The sequence below is a fragment of the Ahaetulla prasina genome, chromosome 3 (assembly GCF_028640845.1).
Source record: "Ahaetulla prasina isolate Xishuangbanna chromosome 3, ASM2864084v1, whole genome shotgun sequence".
Lineage (NCBI taxonomy): Eukaryota > Metazoa > Chordata > Lepidosauria > Squamata > Colubridae > Ahaetulla > Ahaetulla prasina.
Window position 1 is genome coordinate 143,680,202 of NC_080541.1, and position 19,482 is coordinate 143,699,683.

Genomic DNA, 19,482 nt, shown 5'->3' on the forward strand with positions numbered 1-19,482 from the left:
CCCCTTATGGTCCTCTTAGGAATGGGGTGAGGTCAATAGTAGAAAGTTTTTGGATAAAACTTTTAGGATTGTGGGAAGAGACCACAGAGTCAGGTAAAGTATTCCAAGCACGGATGATTCTGTTACAGAAGTCATATTTTCTGCAATCTAGATTAAAGCGGTTGACATTAAGTTTCAATCTATTAGTTGCTCTAGTATTTTTGCAATTAAAGCTGAAGTAGTCTTTAACAGGAAGGACATTACAAGAGATGATTCTGTGAGTTAAGCTTAGGTCATGTCGAAGACAACGGAGTTCCAAGTTTTCTAAGCCTAGGATTTCAAGTCTGGTGGGATAGGGTATTCTATTGTTTTCAGAGGAATGGATTTTCTTTTATGTACACTGAAAACATATGCACCAAAGACAAATTCCTTGTGTGTCCAATCACACTTGGCCAATAAAAAAATTCTATTCTATTCTATTCTATTCTATTCTATTCTATTCTATTCTATTCTATTCTATTCTATTCTATTCTATTCTATTCTATTTTGCAACGTGAGGCTCGGTCCTCAGCTTCAAGACATTTGAAACACCCTCCTCCCGTTCGGGCTGGCGAGCGTTGAAAGCCAGCGCAGCGACCCCTGCTGGGGAATACGTTTAATTTCTGGTTTTTCCCCGCGGGCGGAAGTGGAGGCGCTGCTCTCGCCTGGTGGTTTGGCGGCCGGAGCGGGGCGACAGCGAGAAAGTCGCTTTGCTGCCATGTCGGCGTTAGCTTTGGAGGAGCTGTCTGCCATCGCTGCTATTTACTGTGGGCGAGAAGAATGCGAGGTGCTGGAAGTGTCAGGTGATTGCTTTGCCCCGGTGGCTGCCCTCTGCGGCGATTTGGTCGCCGCCTTTACCTGGATCCTTCCTAATCGTGACGTGCTTTTTGTCTCGAGGAAAAAAGAGCTCCCCCCAAAAAAAAACAAGGCTCACCATCGGGACCCTCCCAGATGTTTGGGCTGCTGATATTCCTGCCCCATCTGCAACCCGGAATGGGGATATTGGGAGGTCCAGTTAGGGCAGGGATCTCCAACCTTGGTCCCTTGAAGACTTGTGGACTTCAACTCCCAGAGTTCCTCAGCCAGCTTTGCTGGCTGAGGGACTCTGGGAGTTGAAGTCCACAAGTCTTCAAGGGACCAAGGTTGGAGACCCCTGAGTTAGGGTAAACCTCCCTACAAGAGCCCACATCAGTAGCTGCCTCCAGTTTTGCACTTACAAATATAGTTTGTTTTCTTTTTTCAATCCCAAACGGGCTCCTCGTTTCTCCCTCTAATTGGCATGCGATTCTTTGTGTGGTGGGGTGGTTTACTATTAATCTACTATTAATACTACTATTTATTTATAATTTATTTATAATTTATTTATAAATTATATAAATTTATAATTTATTAATACTTATTATTATTATTAATAAATAATTATTTATAATTATTAATAAATTATTAATAATTATCAATAATTAATAAATTATTAATAAATATAATTTATTAATTTATTAAAATTATATAAATTTATAAATTTATAATTTATTAATACTACTATTAATCGTCTCATCGTTCCCATCACCAATCTCTTTCCACTTATGACTGTATGACTATAACTTGTTGCTGGCAATCCTTATGATTTATATTGATATATTGACCATCATTTGTGTTGTAAATGTTGTACCTTGATGAACGTATCTTTTCTTTTATGTACACTGAGACCATATGCACCAAGACAAATTCCTTGTGTGTCCAATCACACTTGGCCAATAATAAAAAATTCTATTCTATAAAAAAAAATTCTATTCTATTGAATTCCCTCTGAAGAATCAGTGATTTGAAGCTGAAGGGGATCCAGTTTTTAGCCAGGTTCTTTGCCTTGTCCCTGACTCTCACTCACCCATTTAGAAAGGAAAGAGTTTAAATTATATAGGTTCAGTCAGAACAGCGCTGGAAAGGGCCTTGGAGGTCTTCTAGTCCAACCCCGTGCTCAAGCAAGAGATCCTGAACCATTTCAGATAGGTGGCTCTCCAGTTTTTTTTTTTCTTAAAAACCTCCAGTGATAAAGCACCTAAAACATCTGAAGGCAAGAGTTCAATAGAAACTTTAGGTCTAGGACATATCGTATTACACTGATCCTAATTCAAGGACTCTAGACAGATCCTAATATACTCTGTCTTGAAGGAATTCCCAGGTAGAGAGATTTCTATTTAATGGTGCTACTATCAGACAAGGACTAGAAAATAACCTTGAAGTTTCCCAATTCTCGGCTACCATTTGTATTTATTTATTTATTTATTTATTTATTTATTTGATTTTTATACCGCCCTTCTCCCGAAGGACTCAGGGCGGTGTACAGGCAGAAGTAAAAAAGACAATAACAATGTACAATTTAAAATGCAAATTTAAAAAACTTATTATAATTAGCCTGAAAACTTTAAAATATATAAAAACTAAAATCCCATTTAAAATTAATAATAAGAATTTAAGAAATTTAAAAAACCGATAAAATTTTAAGCCAGCCCCGCGCGAATGAAAAGATGTGTCTTCAGTTCGCGGCGGAAGGTCCGAAGGTCAGGTACTTGGCGTAAACCCGGGGGAAGCTCGTTCCAGAGTGTGGGAGCCCCCACAGAGAAGGACCTTCCCCTGGAGGCCGCCAGCCGACATTGCTTGGCGGACGGCACCCTGAGAAGTCCCTCTCTATGGGAGCGTACGGGTCGGTGGGAGGCGTGTGGTAACCTGATGTACAGTACCATTACTTAGGATTGGAAGTTCTTTTAAGAGTATTTTATTTGGATTTATTTTAATAACTATTGTATGCTCTTAATTATTTTTACACTCAATTATATCTATTGTTTTTCTTTTACACATGTACACATATATTCTCTTTGTCTGTCTATCTGTCTATATCTATCTGTCATACTACTTTTATTCAATATTTTGTTTGTATCTGGCGTTAGGGCTGTAAAAATTTAATTTAATTTAATTATATAGAGAAGGTCACAATCTCTCCATGGATAGCAGGATTGCCTTTTGGGGTGGAAGGAGTAAGATTTCTAAAAGCAGTAAAGCTGTTTTCTCTGCTCTTGCACTCTCCTAGTCAATGGCTTTTTAAAATTGGAATTACTGTTGCTACAGTTTGCCACTGATGGATTTGCAGTGTTTTCTGCAAATTGGAAAGCACCATTGGAAAGACTGTGTGTGTGTGAACAACTATTATTGCCCTTATTTAGTGAGTACAGTTGGGACCAGCAACTCGGCCATTAAGCAAAAAGGTTTCTAAGTGAAAGTGTGACTATAGTTATGATCTTACTTCAGTTTCTATACAGACCTGTGAAGGTCACAATCTGAGGACAGGTTGCAAAGTTACTTTTTCATCATGGTTGTAACTGCAAACAGTTGCTAAACAAGATGATCAATAAATGTGGACTATTTGTGTCGTGTTTTTTAAATATTTATGGTGGTGGTGCTCTTAGAGTTACAACATAAGAGATAAATAATCTGTACAGTATTATATTTTATGAGGAATGACTGGCATTGTAAAACCTCATTTAGCTGTTTTAGACCAGCTCACTCTTTGATCAGAAGGCTAAATTCCAAAACAGCTCCTTCATTTTTTGTTGTTTTTGTTTCCCCTCTTTAGCTATATACAGGGGATATAAAAAAGTCTACACACCCCTGTTAAAATGCCAGGTTTTTGAAATGTAACATGATTCTAATTTTTTATTCATTTTTTCCTCTAAAAGATTTCAATTTGTCTTTCAATTGAATTGTACAGCTTATATGTTATATTAAAAGAGGAAAAGAATTCTGAAGTGATTCATTTTAGTCTGACTTTTTTTTTTACATCTCAAAACCCTGGAATTTTAACAGGGGTGTGAGGACTTTTTATATCCCCTGTAGCATGCATCTTTTATGTCAAGCAAGAGGTAATACCAGTTTCCTCTGATATGTGTTTTCTCACTGTTTCCCCCCCCTCTCTCTTTGGCATGGGGATAAATTACTCGATGTAAACTTTATTTATTTATTTCCCCTGCTCTCAGCTCAAGCGTCCGTAAACATGTAAAATGTTCCCATCGCATTCCCTTTCCTCTTGTAAGCATTGCCCTTCCACCTTGTCTATCTGTCAACACCTGCTGGTAAGCTGAACCAAACAGTCTCCTCTGCTGCCAGTAGCCAATGAAAGCCCCAGTACAGCTCTACAAGAGTTTACCATCAGACTGCTAAATATCGCTAATGCCAATTAAATATGCATTCCGGTATGTTGCAAAAAAACAAAACAAAACACTTTAGCTTCTCCAGTCTGGGATGCTATTGGTGTATACTCTCTGTCAGAGTTTTGTTTGCATGGTACAGTGGTTTTAAAAAATACATTTGTGGGAACTGGGGGTTGCTTTAAGGCAGTGATTAAAACACACTTATTTAATTGCGCAGGACTGAGCTAGATTTTAAATTTATGGGTTTTAAATTGGGTTTTATTTTATATTTTAATTTTTGGGGCTTTAGAATAAGTTTTTTAATTGTTTTTATATTGTATTTATGTGTTCATGTGTTTTTTAAGTGCCTGTAAACCGCCCTGAGTCCTTCGGGAGATAGGGCGGTATATAAATACGATTAAATAAATAAATAAATAAATAAATAGTGATGGCTAATCTTTTTGCTGTCACGTGCAAAAAGAGGGGGGAGCGCGGGTGGTGGTGGTCAGTGTGCGTTTGCCCACACCCATAATTCAATGCCCCTCTGCACCCCCTGCCCCCCACATGACCTTCCTGCGCTCCCCCCACTTTTGGCACATGATGGCAAAAAGATTACCGCTGGGCCTGGTAGGCTCGTTTTTCACCCTCCCCAGGCTCCAGAGGCTTTCTTGGAACCTGGGAAGGACGGAAACAGCCTCCCCCATCCCCCTGAGGCCCTCCAGAGGCCAGAGCCAGTGTGCCCGGAAGGCCCGAAAATCAGCTGGCTGGCGCATGCATGCGTGATGGAGCTGAGTAACGCTTGCGTGCCCACAGATATGGCTCCACGTGCCACATGTGGCACGCGTGCCATAGGTTCGCCATCATGGCTCTAAGGCAGGGGTGTCCAAACTTTTTTGAGTGAGGGCCAAATACAGAAAAATAAGCAAAGGCCCGGGCCACGGGGGGGGGGGGGAATGGGCGTGGCTTATTTTGGGATGTGGCTTGGTGGTCATGTGACTGGTGGGCGTGGCTAACTGCTCATGTGACTGAGTGGATGTGGCTATGGGCATAGAAACTACTCAGAGGGCTAAAAAAAGTAATTTTGACCAGTCCTCACACTTATGACCATCCTCACATTTATGCCCATTGCAGCATTTTTAACAACCATATCACTCATTTCACAACTGCTTCTCTTCACCACGGTTACAAGATAGGGTGCAAAATGTAAAGATAGTTGTACGTGTGAGGACCAGTCAAAAGTGTGAGAACCTGTCAGAAATCACTTTTTTCAGCCGTCTGGGTAGTCCCTATGCACAGTTTAGGCTTAAGTATACTATATGTGTGTGAGTTATATATATGTGCATGTGTATCTCTATGTTTGTGTACGTGTGTTTGTGTTATGTTGATTTTAATGTAATATTTTTAAATATAATTATTCAGAAAGGCATGCGCCTGAAAACCTGGGACATTACAATACAGATGGATACAGTCAGTCTACTAAAAGCAACAATATGTGGATATCATCTTCATTTAAGGGGAAAATGTTTCATATTCATTCATCTTGGCCAGGGTGTCAAACTTGGTCCCTTAAGACTTGTGGACTTCAACTCCCAGAGTCCCTCAGCCAGCAACGCTGGCTGAGGAACTCTGGGAACTGAAGTCCACAAGTCTTAAAGAGACCAAGTTTGGACACCCTGATCTTGGCTTTGTTTTGTATTTGGTATGAACTTGAAACTCCTTCGTTATTCCTGCCCAAGGGGTGGAGGCGCGAGGAGCCTCACCAGGCGGCCCGAGGAAGGCGAGATAGAACTGCTGGGCCGGGCACGGCCAGCAGCCTCTTTGCGCTTGCCGCCGCCTCCTCCCCTCCTTCGTTATTCCTGCCCGAGGCGAGATAGAACTGCTGGGCCGGGCACGGCCAGCAGCCTCTTCGCGCTTGCCGCCGCCTCCTCCCCTCCTTCGTTATTCCCTGCCCGAGGAAGGCGAGGATAGAACTGCTGGGCCGGGCACGGCCAGCAGCCTCTTCGCGCTTGCCGCCTCCTCCTCCCTCCCTTCGTTATTCCGTGCCGAGGAAGGCGAGGATAGAACTGCTGGGCCGGGCACGGCCAGCAGCCTCTTCGCGCTTGCCGCCGCCTCCCCTCCCTTCGTTATTCCCTGCCCGAGGAAGGCGAGGATAGAACTGCTGGGCCGGCCACGCCAGCAGCCTCTTCGCGCTTGCCGCGCCTCCTCCCCTCCCTTCGCTATTCCTGCCCGAGGAAGGCGAGGATAGAACTGCTGGGCCGGGCACGCCAGCAGCCTCTTCGCGCTTGCCGCCGCCTCCCCTCCCTTCGCTATTCCCTGCCCGAGGAAGGCGAGATAGAACTGCTGGGCCGGGCACGCCAGCAGCCTTTCGCGCTTGCCGCCGCCTCCTCCCTTCGCTATTCCCTGCCCGAGGAAGGCGAGATAGAACTGCTGGGCCGGGCACGGCCAGCAGCCTCTTTCGCGCTTGCCGCCGCCTCCTCCCCCCCTCCCTTCGTTATTCCCTGCCCGAGGAAGGCGAGGATAGAACTGCTGGGCCGGCCACGGCCAGCAGCCTCTTTCGCGCTTGCCGCCGCCTCCTCCCCCCCTCCCTTCGTTATTCCCTGCCCGAGGAAGGCGAGGATAGAACTGCTGGGCCGGCCACGGCCAGCAGCCTCTTTTGCGCTTGCCGCCTCCTCACCTGTTTCTCGATGGCTGTCACTGCCGCGACGCGTGTCCGACATGGGGAGGCGCGAGGAGCCTCGCCAGGCGGCCCGAGGAAGGCGAGGGTAGAACTGCTGGGGGCAGGCACGGCCAGCAGCCTCTTTCCCGCTCGCCGCCTCCTCTGCCCCCTCCCTTCATTATTCCCCGCCCATGGGGAGGAGCCGCGAGCCTCGCAGCGCGAAAAGGGCCATATTAAATTATACTTCCAGAATTTGCTGCGGGCCAATAAAAACTGACCCGCGGGCCGCAGTTGGCCCGCGGGCCGTAGTTTGGACACCCCTGCTCTAAGGCCTGTTGTAGGTTCCAGTGAAACAGTAGATAAACTTCTTTAACAACAGGATCATAAAAATAGCTTAATTTCTAGGGGAGGGTGAGAAAAAATGATCATTGCCACACTGGCCTCAGCAAATGGCAGTGGCTGGTTGATGTTGTCTGGATTTTGAAGCTAAGCAGGATCTTTGATTAGTATTTGGATAGGAGGCAACCAGGTACTTACCAGGGCCACAGGTTAGCTCTGAACATCAAAAACTAATTCAGAAGGTGGCAGTGGTAAAACCACCTCCATCCTGCTGCTAAGATGAGAGCATGGATTCATTCATTCTAGAAGTCAAACTTGACTTGAAGGATATTTTATTTTCTTGAGGGCATTTTCTCTATTTGAGACCCTAGCACAGGGGTCTCCAACCTTGGCAACTTTAAGCCTGGCGGACTTCAACTCCCAGAATTCCCCAGCCAGCAAAGCTGGCTAGGGAATTCTGGGAGTTGAAGTCCTCCAGGCTTAAAGTTGCCAAGGTTGGAGACCCCTGCCCTAGCAGAACTAGGTTTGGTGCTTTCCAGGAAGTGAAAGTTCTCCATTGTGGTTTTGAATGGATAATGAAGAACATGAGAAAATGATCTCTGGGATCTCCAGGCATTTGTACTTGGCCTGAAATCCCCCAATGCTATAAATTGAAAACGACCCACAGATAGGAATGTAAACTTCTTCAGATGCTCTCTTTAGCTACTAAAATAGAGAATTGATGGTGTCAAATCTTCAGAGGAGGCTTAAACACCACCAGCTGTTTTCTAACATCTCTTTTTCTGACAGAAGCTATCGAATCAGATCCGCCAAGGATATTTTGGTGCCAGCGTTACATTGCAATAGACCCAGAAAAATTGGTTTCATCCAAGCGTGCTGGAGTAGAATAACAGCCCTTAAGTATCCTGTCTAACTCCTCAAGCTTTATTTATTAAAGATAATCTCATGCAACTGGATCAGAAAGCGTTTTTGGATGCTTCAGTAGAAACCACTCTTAATGTTGATTCCACTGTCAGCAAATATGAGTGAATTTATCAAAGAGGCTAACAAATTAAGCATGGAAAGTTCCAGACTGTTCTGATGCCTCTCTCTTGAGGTTTAGTTAAGATAAATCTTTTATCATTGAAAGGGCTCCACTGAATGGTTACTTGATGCAGGGGTGTAGAGAATGAATTTCGTACGTGTAGGAAAACTGTCCCTGAAAACAGTTTGAAAACCACTGATGTGCAACATATTGTGACAGTTTATCTAGGTGTGCCTCTCTGGATTGCACGCACTCGTACACTCCTCACCAGTTATTCTTCAGTATCTAATTTTATTCTGTTTGCATTTGTATTAGCAGGGGCAAATTCCATTCAGCATCTTTTTCCTGACAGTTGTAGAAAGTCCTACATCTTTACCGTTGGCAGCTTTTGACACAGCAGATTCTAATGGGTATCATATTTCCATCACTGTTTTTTTAACCTCCTTCAACTGAAGATGGGGAATTATGATGGGTGAATGAATGATGGTAGTCAGAAGAACTGGCTTGCTAAAAGAGACCTGGAAATCTGCAATAGCAATTCTTTCTTCCGAGCGTAAGTTCTAAAGATTGAAAAAGAAAGAAAAAGTAATAATGTAGTGTTCATTTTTCTACCCTGGTGATCTGATTATTAAAATGAGGCGTTACTTTATACTGATTGTGTCTCATGTTTCTTAGCTTGTCAAAACACATTTTGTAAATGGTCCTTTGTATTGTTAGAGTCTAGCTCCATGTGATACTAACCGTATGGTGAGCAATCATGTCACTTAGAAAAATATATATTTCATTATTAATTTAATTGAATAATATAGCCACCTTTTTCTTTCCAAGCAAACAATTTAAACTGGTACCTAATTTTTTACTAAGATGGTAGCTGGGAGAAAGTACTGCAGTGCTGTTGATTCTCCCAATCCAGCATCTCTATTTTTGGCACGTACATGATGTGACTATTCATTTATATCCTGTTTACAGGTAGACCTCGACTTACAACCACAATTGGGCCCAAAATTAAAGTTGCTAAGCAAGGCAGTTAAGTGAATCATGCCCCATTTTATGACCTTTTTAAAATCGTGGTCATTAAGTGAATTACACAGTTGTTAAGCAAATCTGATTTCCCCATGGACTTGCTTGTCAGAAGCCAGCTGGGAAGTCACAAATGGCATTCACTTGACCATGGGACACTGGAACTATTGTGAATACATACCAGTTATCAAGTACCTGACTTTTGATAATGTGGCCATGGGGCTGCTCTGACAGTTATAGCAATAGCACTTATATACCACTTTACAGTGCTTTTATAGCCCTCTCTAAGTGGTTTACAGAGTCAGGATATTGCCCCCAACAGTCCTGGCCTTCAATTTACTGAACTCGGAAGGATGAAAGGCTGAGTCAACCTTGAGCCTGGTGAGATTCGATCTGCCAAACTGCAGTCAGCCAGCAGTCAGCAGAAGTAGCCTGCAGTACTGCACTCTAACCACTGTGCCACCACAGCTCATAGAAGTGTGACGACCAGTCATAAGTCATTTTTCAGTGTTGTTGTAACTTTGAACGGTTACCAAATGAATGGTTGTAAGTCAAGGACTACCTATATAGTGGAAAAGGACTTAAAAGTAGTGTTTGCCAACCTGGGGTTCCTCCAGATTTGTGGACTTCAATCCTGAATCCATATTGTAGACTAAACCCACATTAATCCCTATGGTGGATTGGGATATAGGTAATGTGATCCTCCTGTCATGTTTGATCTCTCAATGACCTTCTTCTGAACTACCTATAATTGTGGGAATGGGGGTGTTGCTGTAGTTCTGGGGTACCACAAAAACCAGTATTCTCTCTCTTATTATATAACATTTGTGTTCTGACCTAGGCTTCCTGAGAAAGCATAAATCACAATCTTAGTCCCAAAAAAACCTCTTTTATTGAGATGGTTGTGAATTATGGTCATTCACAGCCTGTAATGATTCACAAACTGTCTGTGAAGATTCAGACAGATGTCTGCTCGAGTTAACACATCTTTCAGGGTAATGTCGATAAGCACCCACCTTTATCTCCCTTGAAACACTGCCAAAGACCTAACTGTCAATTAGTTTTGCAAGGCCAAATAGAGCACAGAGTCAAGCGGACTTCTCAGAGCTTGAATTGACTATATGAACGAATTGCTTCCTGCAAAGGCTCACATCCGTTTGCTCCTCTTTTATATCTTATGGGAGGGGGCCAATCATCTCCAAGCCTTACTCCCAAGTCACACTTTTTTTCTTAATTGTTCTTGCCTTCTGGCAGCTCTATGCATGCACATAGTGGGAACAGGCTCACATTGTTCTTTTGCCTCGCTGATGTCAGATTCCGGAGGCAGCACATAACTACCAGATGGCCCTGGCCCCCTCTCTGCCTCCGATGCAGAGCCCTTGTCCGAGCCTTCCCCGGACTCCAGGACTGGCCCACGTTCCTTACCAACCTCCTCACTGTCAGAATCTGCTGCCAGCTCTGCTGACTGCTGGCGGGCCACAACAATTTGCATGAAGTTACTTGGGAAGGTCATTCACCACTGTGGAATCAAGTAGCATCAATGTACCAATGATAATCACCCATATGTCTTCATTTCAAATGGGGCAGAGACAAGGTTGGGATTGTGTTTTGGTGCCTGGAAAGTGTTAGGTTAATGGGAAGAAATATGCTCAGCTCAATTCCACCAAAACAGAGGATACAAAACCCCTCTAGTTCCAGAGATGGTTGTAGTGTCATGGGAGTATGTGTGTCATGTGATCCCTTTATGCGGCCTTCTGACAAGCAAAGTCAATGGGGAAACTAGCTTCACCTAACAACCGTATTGTTAACAATTTAAGGGTTTCATTTAACAGTTGTGGCAAGAAAGGTTGTAAAATATCACTTAACCACGTAAGTTTTGAGCTCAGTTGTAGTCCTAAATTGAGGACTGTCTCTAAATATTCATCGAACTTGGATTTCTCTGGATAACTCTGAAAAATGTAAAATGAGTGTTTGACATAAAGAGTTTGTAGAAAGTGTTTTATGAATAATCATGCTCACCATGGCAATCATGTTCTGAAAGCACTTAATGATGTGCTCTCAAAATGCCCAACCACCCAAATAGTTGTTTACCTCTGTCTTTCGCTATCAGGATTTTGACTGTCCATCTGTGTGCCCCCAAGTGCTACAAATCCAGTTATGAGGTATGTTTCAGTGCATAAACAAGTTTGTGGAAGCAGATTCAAATATTGCAAATATATGCAATTATGATATATATTTCAGTTTTGCAAAACAAAACAATAATTTTGTAGCGGTAGATCCCAGAAGCATCTTTGTAGTATCTCAATTAGATGTGAATAATTTATGAAACGATTTTCTCTTAAAATGCAATTTAGTTAGAACAATGTTCATTCATGTTTAGGACTGGGGGGAAAAAATCACAAATACCTGTACATTTAGAAACCTAAAATCTATTACATTTGTCCCATTTCTAAATATTATGCCCACTAGGGCATATCCAGATTATTCCCTTGGGGTTAATTATTGCCCGTTTAGAAAGAATCACTGATGGAAGAGTTAAAATCTTGCTATAAAGCCCAATCATGAGATCTAGAAACATGAAGCACATTCCAACCAATTTAATTTGGGTGCATTTTGGACCTGATGACTGTAAATTGGAATTATATGGGCAATTTGATTGTTTTCTTAGATTTTTGTTTTTAATTGGTGTACAGGTGAAAGGGGCTGGTAATCTTCTTAAAGCAGCAGTACAGTACAGTTCAGTATATTTAGTCATCTCCCTCAGGCAAAATTGTTGTTCCACTAAGTTGTTGTGACATGCAGGGGAAAATATGTCATTCCTCCAAATAAGGAATAGTTAGCTAATTTGCTGGTGTGTATGTGTATATGTATTTATGGGTGGATGGATGGACAGATAGATACAGATATAGAAATAGAAACATATAGATAAGGACACATGGCATCAGGAAGGGCATCCACTCCATCCAATCGTCCCGACTCTACCCCGAAATTAAGGGATTAGAAAGTCGTAAAAAGGGAGATAGAACAGAATATTTATAGCTCAGGGTTTAACTGTGGAGTCCTTGAGTCCCTGAGCGTGGTTGTTTTCTTCCAGACATTTCATTACCCAACAATGTAATATCTTTCTAGCACCGATGATGTTATCTAGTTGGGTAATGAAACATCTACAAGAAAAAAACCTGAGCTCAGGGAGCACCAAGGACCTCATGAATAAGTAAGAAATGGCATAAGGAGTTGATTCCCGAAGAGCGTCTGCCTCCAGTATTGTCTGAACCAATTTGGCAATTGGCTGGGCTACATTGAGAGGGAGGGAGATGGTAGAACAGGAATGATTGCTTGCACTTTGGCTATTTAGGTGCCTGTGATATTTTTCTTGAAGCTCTCCAGGTTTTCTGTCCCCACTGGATTTTTAAAGATTTGTGTAATTAAAGCATTAAATTAAAACATGAATGAGTGGGAAGACAGCATGTTGCTAAGGAGCAGTCTTAAGCATAGCCCACCTTATTCATGTTTTAATAGCGCTATGGGATCAGAGGCCTTCTTAGAAACTAAAATACTGGTGATGTAGCTTGGTGCTGTGTCCACTAGCTCAGAACTGCTGCACCCCCCAAAACCCTCCAAAATGAGAGAGAACATCCCAGAAGCTAAAGAGGATGGTAGAGATCAGCTTCTTTAATTTTCCTGCTGGTAAAAAAGGTTATTTTATGACCAGCCAATTAGATTAAAATGTTTGTATGTTGAAAATGAGAAATGGAAATTGACTTTCTGGAAAGGGATCTCTGTTCTAATCTCTTTAGATCCCCATATTGCCAATTGCCCTGAAACTGGTATCTTGAAAACAGTGCTGAAATCCAATTTTTTTTTATTATTGGTTCTGTGGGCGTAGCTTGGTGGGTGTGGCAGGGGAAGGATACTGCAAAATCTCTATTCCCATCCCACTCCAGGGGGAAGGATGCTGCAAAATCTCCATTCCCACCCAACTCTGGGGCCAGACAGAGGTGGTATTTGCCGGTTCTCTGAACTATTCAAAATTTCCACTACCGGTTCTCCGAACTGCTCAAAATTTCCACTACCGGTTCTCCAGAACCTGTCAGAACCTACTTGGATTTCACCCCTGCTTGAAAACCATTTTTATTTAAAAGTCAGCTTATGTTTGGCAGATACTTTTCTAAAAGATGGCTGAGTTAAATAAAGAGACCTTGGAAAACCAGAAGACAGATGTCTTGAGGACTGGTGACTTGGGAGGGGATGTGAGGGGCTTTCCCTCTTCCACTCGTGGTATATAAAAACAAAGCTTAGAATTACATGGTTAACATTCAGAAGAAGATTTATTGAAAACGATGTCTGTATGAATTTAAATAAGCTAATTAACGAAAACTTGTTTTTCTTTATTTGCCTAGTCCCCAAAATTAATGCTGCAGATAGAATGACATAATTTACTTATTAATCTGTTCTCTTCTCTGCTAGGGTTTGCTCATCCAGCTTGTCATATATGTAAATGTTCATCAAAACTTGGATTTCTGTGGAGCAATGCAGAATGAATACATGACACAGAAAGTTTGCAGATGTGGAATCAGAAGCCGACACCAAACATGGGAAACCATTTTAAGTGTGCAGGCACTATTTGCTGGGATAAGCATGCGTTTGCAGCAGTGTGAAAGCGTGTGCAAGAATTCAGCTTATTAGCACCCTAAATGTCAACAATATGATAATATACTGCTCTCTATCTCAGATAGCACTTCTGCTGACAGAGCAGGCCGATATAATGTGTTATTAAAGTGAAATACATTTCTGTCAGGCCCAAAACCAAGAATGACACGCAGGGGTGATTCTTCCAAGCTGAGTTCTTTATTGTTTTCACACTTATAGACAAGATCTTGCCAGACTGAGGCCTTTACATCTACAATATAGTTTTGTGAACTATTAGGGAGGGGTATTTCTTCACCCGCTGAGCTGAAGAAGCTTCTTGAATGAGAAGTGAAATGTCTTCAAGGAAAACAAACAAACAAAGGCTTTTTGAAAAGCACTTTTGGGACAAAAGGAACTAAGAATAATAAATTCAATTGTCAAGGTCAAGCAGGAGTCAAGATGTTTTAATGGATCATCATGATAATAATATGTGTTGAATGACTTTGTTTATGAAATAAGTAAAAAAAGCACAATGCTTTTTCTTCATTCAGACTCTGCTTATATACCTGTAGGATGCACATAAAAGTCTGATAACATTCAGTGACAAAGAAATACAAAACTACAAAACACCTAAAAGGAAGCAATGTTTTTTTTCTTAGAACCTTAAATATTACTCATATATATACACCTTAAAATGAAATAGTTGTTCATGTTTGCAAGGGAAAAATAAACTAATGAGTTGTGATAAGAACATGGAAGCATCTTGTATCATCTTAAAGATGGCCCAAAGAATATGCCTACATAGATTAGAGATTATGTCATCCAAGGCACTTAACAAATGCTTATATTATTAAGTTTTAGTTTTTAAGGTGCAATGCATTTTTTTTTCCATTTTGGGCCACCATAACTTCAGTAGGTATTGCTGCTGTAGTGTCTTCTAATCTTCCTCTCCCTCCCTCTCTCCCTCTCTCTTTCTGGAAGTTTTTTATTGGCAAGGTTTTTCAGAAGTAGTTTGTCATTGCCTCCTTCCTAGGGCTGACAGAAATTGATTGGCCTCAGGTACTCAGCTGGATTCGCACCTAAGGTGGGACTAGAACTCATAGTCTCCAGGTTTCTAATCCGATGCCTTAACCACTATAAGTGGACTGTAATGACTTCTTAGCTTCACTTAATTTATTTGCTGCCTACAGTAATGGGATTGTGGTACCATCATCATTGGTACAGAAAAAAACAAAACAACAAACAACCTCATAGGCACAGCTGGTCATCTTGATTTCTTAAAGACCATAGAATTATTTGGTTTCCCAGGGACCCAGTGGCATCGAAACTTAATGATGCTGGATGTGCTGAGTAATTAATTGCCAGCACTCCGGTAGTTTGAGTCCTGCTTTGTAGGACAGGGTGAGCTCCCCTCTCTGAAAAATACTGCACTTTAATACTACATTGTGTGATAAACTGTATAGAGTTGGACAACCTTGCTGCTGTGAAAAAGGCAATCTTGATACCATTTCTGAGACGTTAATCAGCAAATCAGCAAAGTTATTTCCAATTCTCTATATTAGTAGACCTGTATATAATCAGAAGGAGTGAATATGGACAGAGGACAGTTTCCTTCCAGGTCCATGCCTGTGAACCCCATCTTGCCTTACTAAGATCAGATCTATGGCTACATCACTGTGTAGATGCAGTCTTCTACCTCTTCCTGGTGTAGAACTGAAAATGGACCTCCTGGTGAGTTAGATCCTGTTCTTAGGGAGCATTGAAAGATAGTCAAAAGTTAGTTGACCCAATCCCTTTGGACAAACCAAGTATCTAAGATGAATATGCTTCCACCATAATGCTTGAAGCAGTCTTCTGCAGCCTGGGTGGAGATTTGGAGACTGGTTGTTCAAAGATATCTGTAGTGTATGAAGAATAAGGAAGACTGGTTGATAGATCAGTGGACTTTTTTCATTGGCGGTATCGCTCCCCTATATAATATATAAAGGTATGCCTGTGAAGGCTGTTTGAAAACGTTGCCTTGCCTTCCATTAGTCATTCTCAGAGCTGCCTAAATCATTTCAGTTTGTGTCACTCATTAAATAGCTTTGTCTGTTGTTTTATAGAGGGCACTGAAGGTCGTGAAGCTGTTGCAGTCATGGTGGGGGGGCGGGGAGCGGGGGGGGGCTGAGATCAGTGGAAAAAGGATAAAACTTGGGAGGTAGGGCAGAGACAAGCCACTTCAAAAGAACTCATCTGAAGCTTGGGACAGCTCCACTGAATCTTTCAAATCTGTCTTCTCCCCGAAGAATGAATCAACTTGACATTTTAGCAACTTTTTGAAGAAATGGGGTGAAGTAGTTGAAAAAACATCAAAGAGCGAAAAACAGCAAGGATCTGAAAAAAGAGCATCTTTCATCTTGCTCCCTAATTATTTTTCTCTTTTTAGTCAGAAGCAGATGAGGTCCCTTGTCCTCTTTTAATTTCACAAAAGGACTCTTATGGTATTGTTTTACGTTAGCTACATCCCTGTCAGGAAACGGTACATTACAAATCTTGTACTGTGATCTGCTTTTAAAAAGTTGTCTCTTGCTTATATGGATTTATCTTGATTGTTGCCTACTTTTGAAGTCATTTTTAAATATCCCCACAGGTTTCTCTAAAGTAGTCAATATGGACCCCAAAGATCAATGGGATTGGTTCATTCCATATAACAACAAATTATCTATCTATCTATCCCTCTCTCTATATCTATCTATCTATCTATCTATCTATCTATCTATCTATCTATCTATCTATCTATCTATCTATCTATCTATCTATCTATCTATCTATCTACCTACCTACCTACCTACCTACCTACCTACCTACCTACCTACCTACCTACCTACCTACCTATCTAATATTAATCCATTATTGTTTGTGGAATAATTAGCCAGATGTTTAGACTGGATTTGGCATTTTTATTCATTTATAGTCCTTTAAAAGCTGTGGGTGGTGTGGTGGTTAAAATGCAGTATTCCAGGCTAATTTTACTCAGTGCCAGCAGTTCGATCCTAACCGGCGGAAGGTTGACTCAGCCTTTCATCCTTCTGAGGTGGGTAAAATGAGGACCCAGATTGTTGGGGGAAATATGCTGACTGCAAACAGCTTAGTGAGGGCTGTAAAGCACTGTGAAGCAGTATATAAGTCTAACTCAGTAGTTCCCAACCATTTTTTGGGCCATGCCCCACCTAAGCATCTCTAAAATCCTGATGGCCCCCTCCCCGGTGACATATAATTCTTACTATTCAAAAAGTGAAGTCCTACTCACACGGAGGAAGCCTAAAAGGCCATTAACTTGGTTTAAACAAGGCTCCAATTGCCCCCATTAAAAATCAAACTGCCCTCCTGTGGGGCGTGGGCCCCACGTTGGGAACCACTGGTCTAAGTGCTATTGCTACACTGAAAAAAAGTGACTTATGACCGTTTTTCACATGACAACTATTGTAGCATCCCCATGGTCACATGATCAAAATTTAGACGCTTGGCAACTGACTCGTGTTTATGACGGTTGCAGTGTCCCGGGGGTCCTGTGATCACCTTTTGCAACCTTCTGACAAGCTAAGTCAATGCGCAAGCCAGATTCATTTAACAACTGTGTTACAAACTGCAACCATGGTACAGCTTAATAACTACAGTGACTCACTTAAGAACTGTGGCAAGAAAAGTCGTAACGGGGGCAAAATTCACTTAACAACTGCCTCGCTTAGCAACATAAATGTTGAGCTCAATTGGGATCATAAGTCAAGAACTACCTGTATAGTACTTAGGTTTTTTTTTAGTTGCAGCAAACTCTCATGGAAGTGTGATCTGGGCAACCTATTTACTACAGCTAATATGTGACCTAATACAGGGGTTCAAATATGCTCCTAGCATGGAAGGTTCTGCTTAATTTTGTAGCCTATACAGGTAGTCTTTGACATACGACCATAATTGGTCAAACATAAGACATATGATCAAAATTTCTGTTAAGTGAGCTTTGCCCCATTTTACGACTTTTCTTCCCATAGTTATTAAGTGAATCACTGCAGTTGATACCATGTTTCCCCGAAAATAAGACTCTGTCTTATATTTTTTTGAACCCCAAAATAAGCACTTGGCCTTATTTTCGAGGAGGTCTTATTATTTTGGGGTGCATGGGGCAAGACAGGGTACCTCTTGCCATCTTGGCTGATTTCCAGCTCTGTCTCCCTAACCCTACCCAGAGGAAATGGTGGGGACCAGCTGCAAATGCGTTTAAATATTTTCGGGGAGGGCTTATTTTCGGGGAAACAGGGTATATTAGTAAGCCGGATGTTAAATGAATCTGGCTTCCCCATTGACTTTGCTTGTCAGACAGTTGCAAAAGGGAATCACATGACCCTGGGACACAGCAAAAGTCATAAATATGAATCGGTTGACCATGGGATGCTGTAAAGATTGTAACTATGAAAAAGGGTCATACGTCACATTTTTTCAGTGCCGTTTTTAACTTTGAACGGTCACTAAATAAACGGTTGTTAGTCAAGGACTAGCTGTACCAACAGAGAGGGTACGCAACGGGCGTTCTCCTGGATGGATGGCTGTCGTTTGAAGACCACCTGGCGGCCGTCTCCAGGAGAGCCTTTTACCAGGTTCGCCTGGTTCGCCAGTTGCGCCCCTTTCTGGACCGGGATGCCTTATGCACGGTCACTCATGCTCTCGTCACTTCTCGTCTGGATTATTGCAATGCTCTCTACATGGGGCTACCCCTGAAGTGCACTCGGAGACTCCAGTTAGTCCAGAATGCAGCTGCGCAGGTGATTGAGGGAGCTTCACGTTGCTCTCGGGTAACACCACTCCTGCGCAGTCTGCACTGGCTACCTGTGGTCTTTCGGGTGCGCTTCAAGGTCCTGGTTACCACCTTTAAAGCGCTCCATGGCTTAGGGCCCGGGTACTTACGGGACCGCCTGCTGTTACCTTATGCCTCCCACCGACCTGTACGCTCTCACAGAGACGGTCTTCTCAGGGTGCCGTCCGCCAAGCAATGTCGGCTGGTGGCCCCCAGGGGAAGGGCCTTCTCTGTTGGAGCACCTACCCTCTGGAACGAACTTCCCCCCGGTTTGCGCCAACTACCTGACCTTCGGACCTTTCGCCGTGAATTGAAAACTTGTTTGTTTATCCAAGCGGGACTGGCTTGATTTTTAAATTTTCAAATTTTGAATTTTTAATAATTTTATATGGAGTATTTTAGTTTGGGTCAATTTGACGGTTTTAATTTGGCCATTATTGAATATGTATTTTAACTGATATTTTAATCTTGTATATTTAATTGTTTTAATCTTGGCTGTACACCGCCCTGAGTCCTTCGGGAGAAGGGCGGTATAAAAATTTAAATAATAAATAAATAAATAAATAAACTTAACTTACCTCACAAGACTGCTCATCTGAGGATAAAAACGAATGGAAATTCTCATATAAGCTACTTCAAATTCCTGGAGAAAAAGTGGAATAAGCCTGGCAAACTAATAATAAGAAATAAGTCTTGTATTAGAATCATGGCTGTTATTTTGACAAGCTATTTATTGTTGTAGAAAAAACTCACATATAGTAGTATCTCTAGACCAGGCAGCATA

The 19,482-nt window shown here is 42.1% G+C and overlaps 1 protein-coding gene across 2 annotated transcripts in view; it reads left to right on the forward strand.

Annotated features, from left to right (window-relative positions):
* Nucleotides 1-646: 646 nt before the first annotated feature.
* RWDD3 (RWD domain containing 3) overlaps nucleotides 647-19,482 on the forward strand; it is a 45,378-nt gene continuing 26,542 nt past the window's right edge. Inside the window, exon 1 of one of the 2 annotated variants that reach the window (XM_058177760.1) lies at nucleotides 647-821. In XM_058177760.1, coding sequence (XP_058033743.1) covers nucleotides 737-821 — 85 coding nt within the window. In that variant the 5' untranslated portion in view covers nucleotides 647-736. The remainder of the gene's footprint in view (nucleotides 822-19,482) is intronic. The other variant, XM_058177761.1, reaches the window with a different exon arrangement.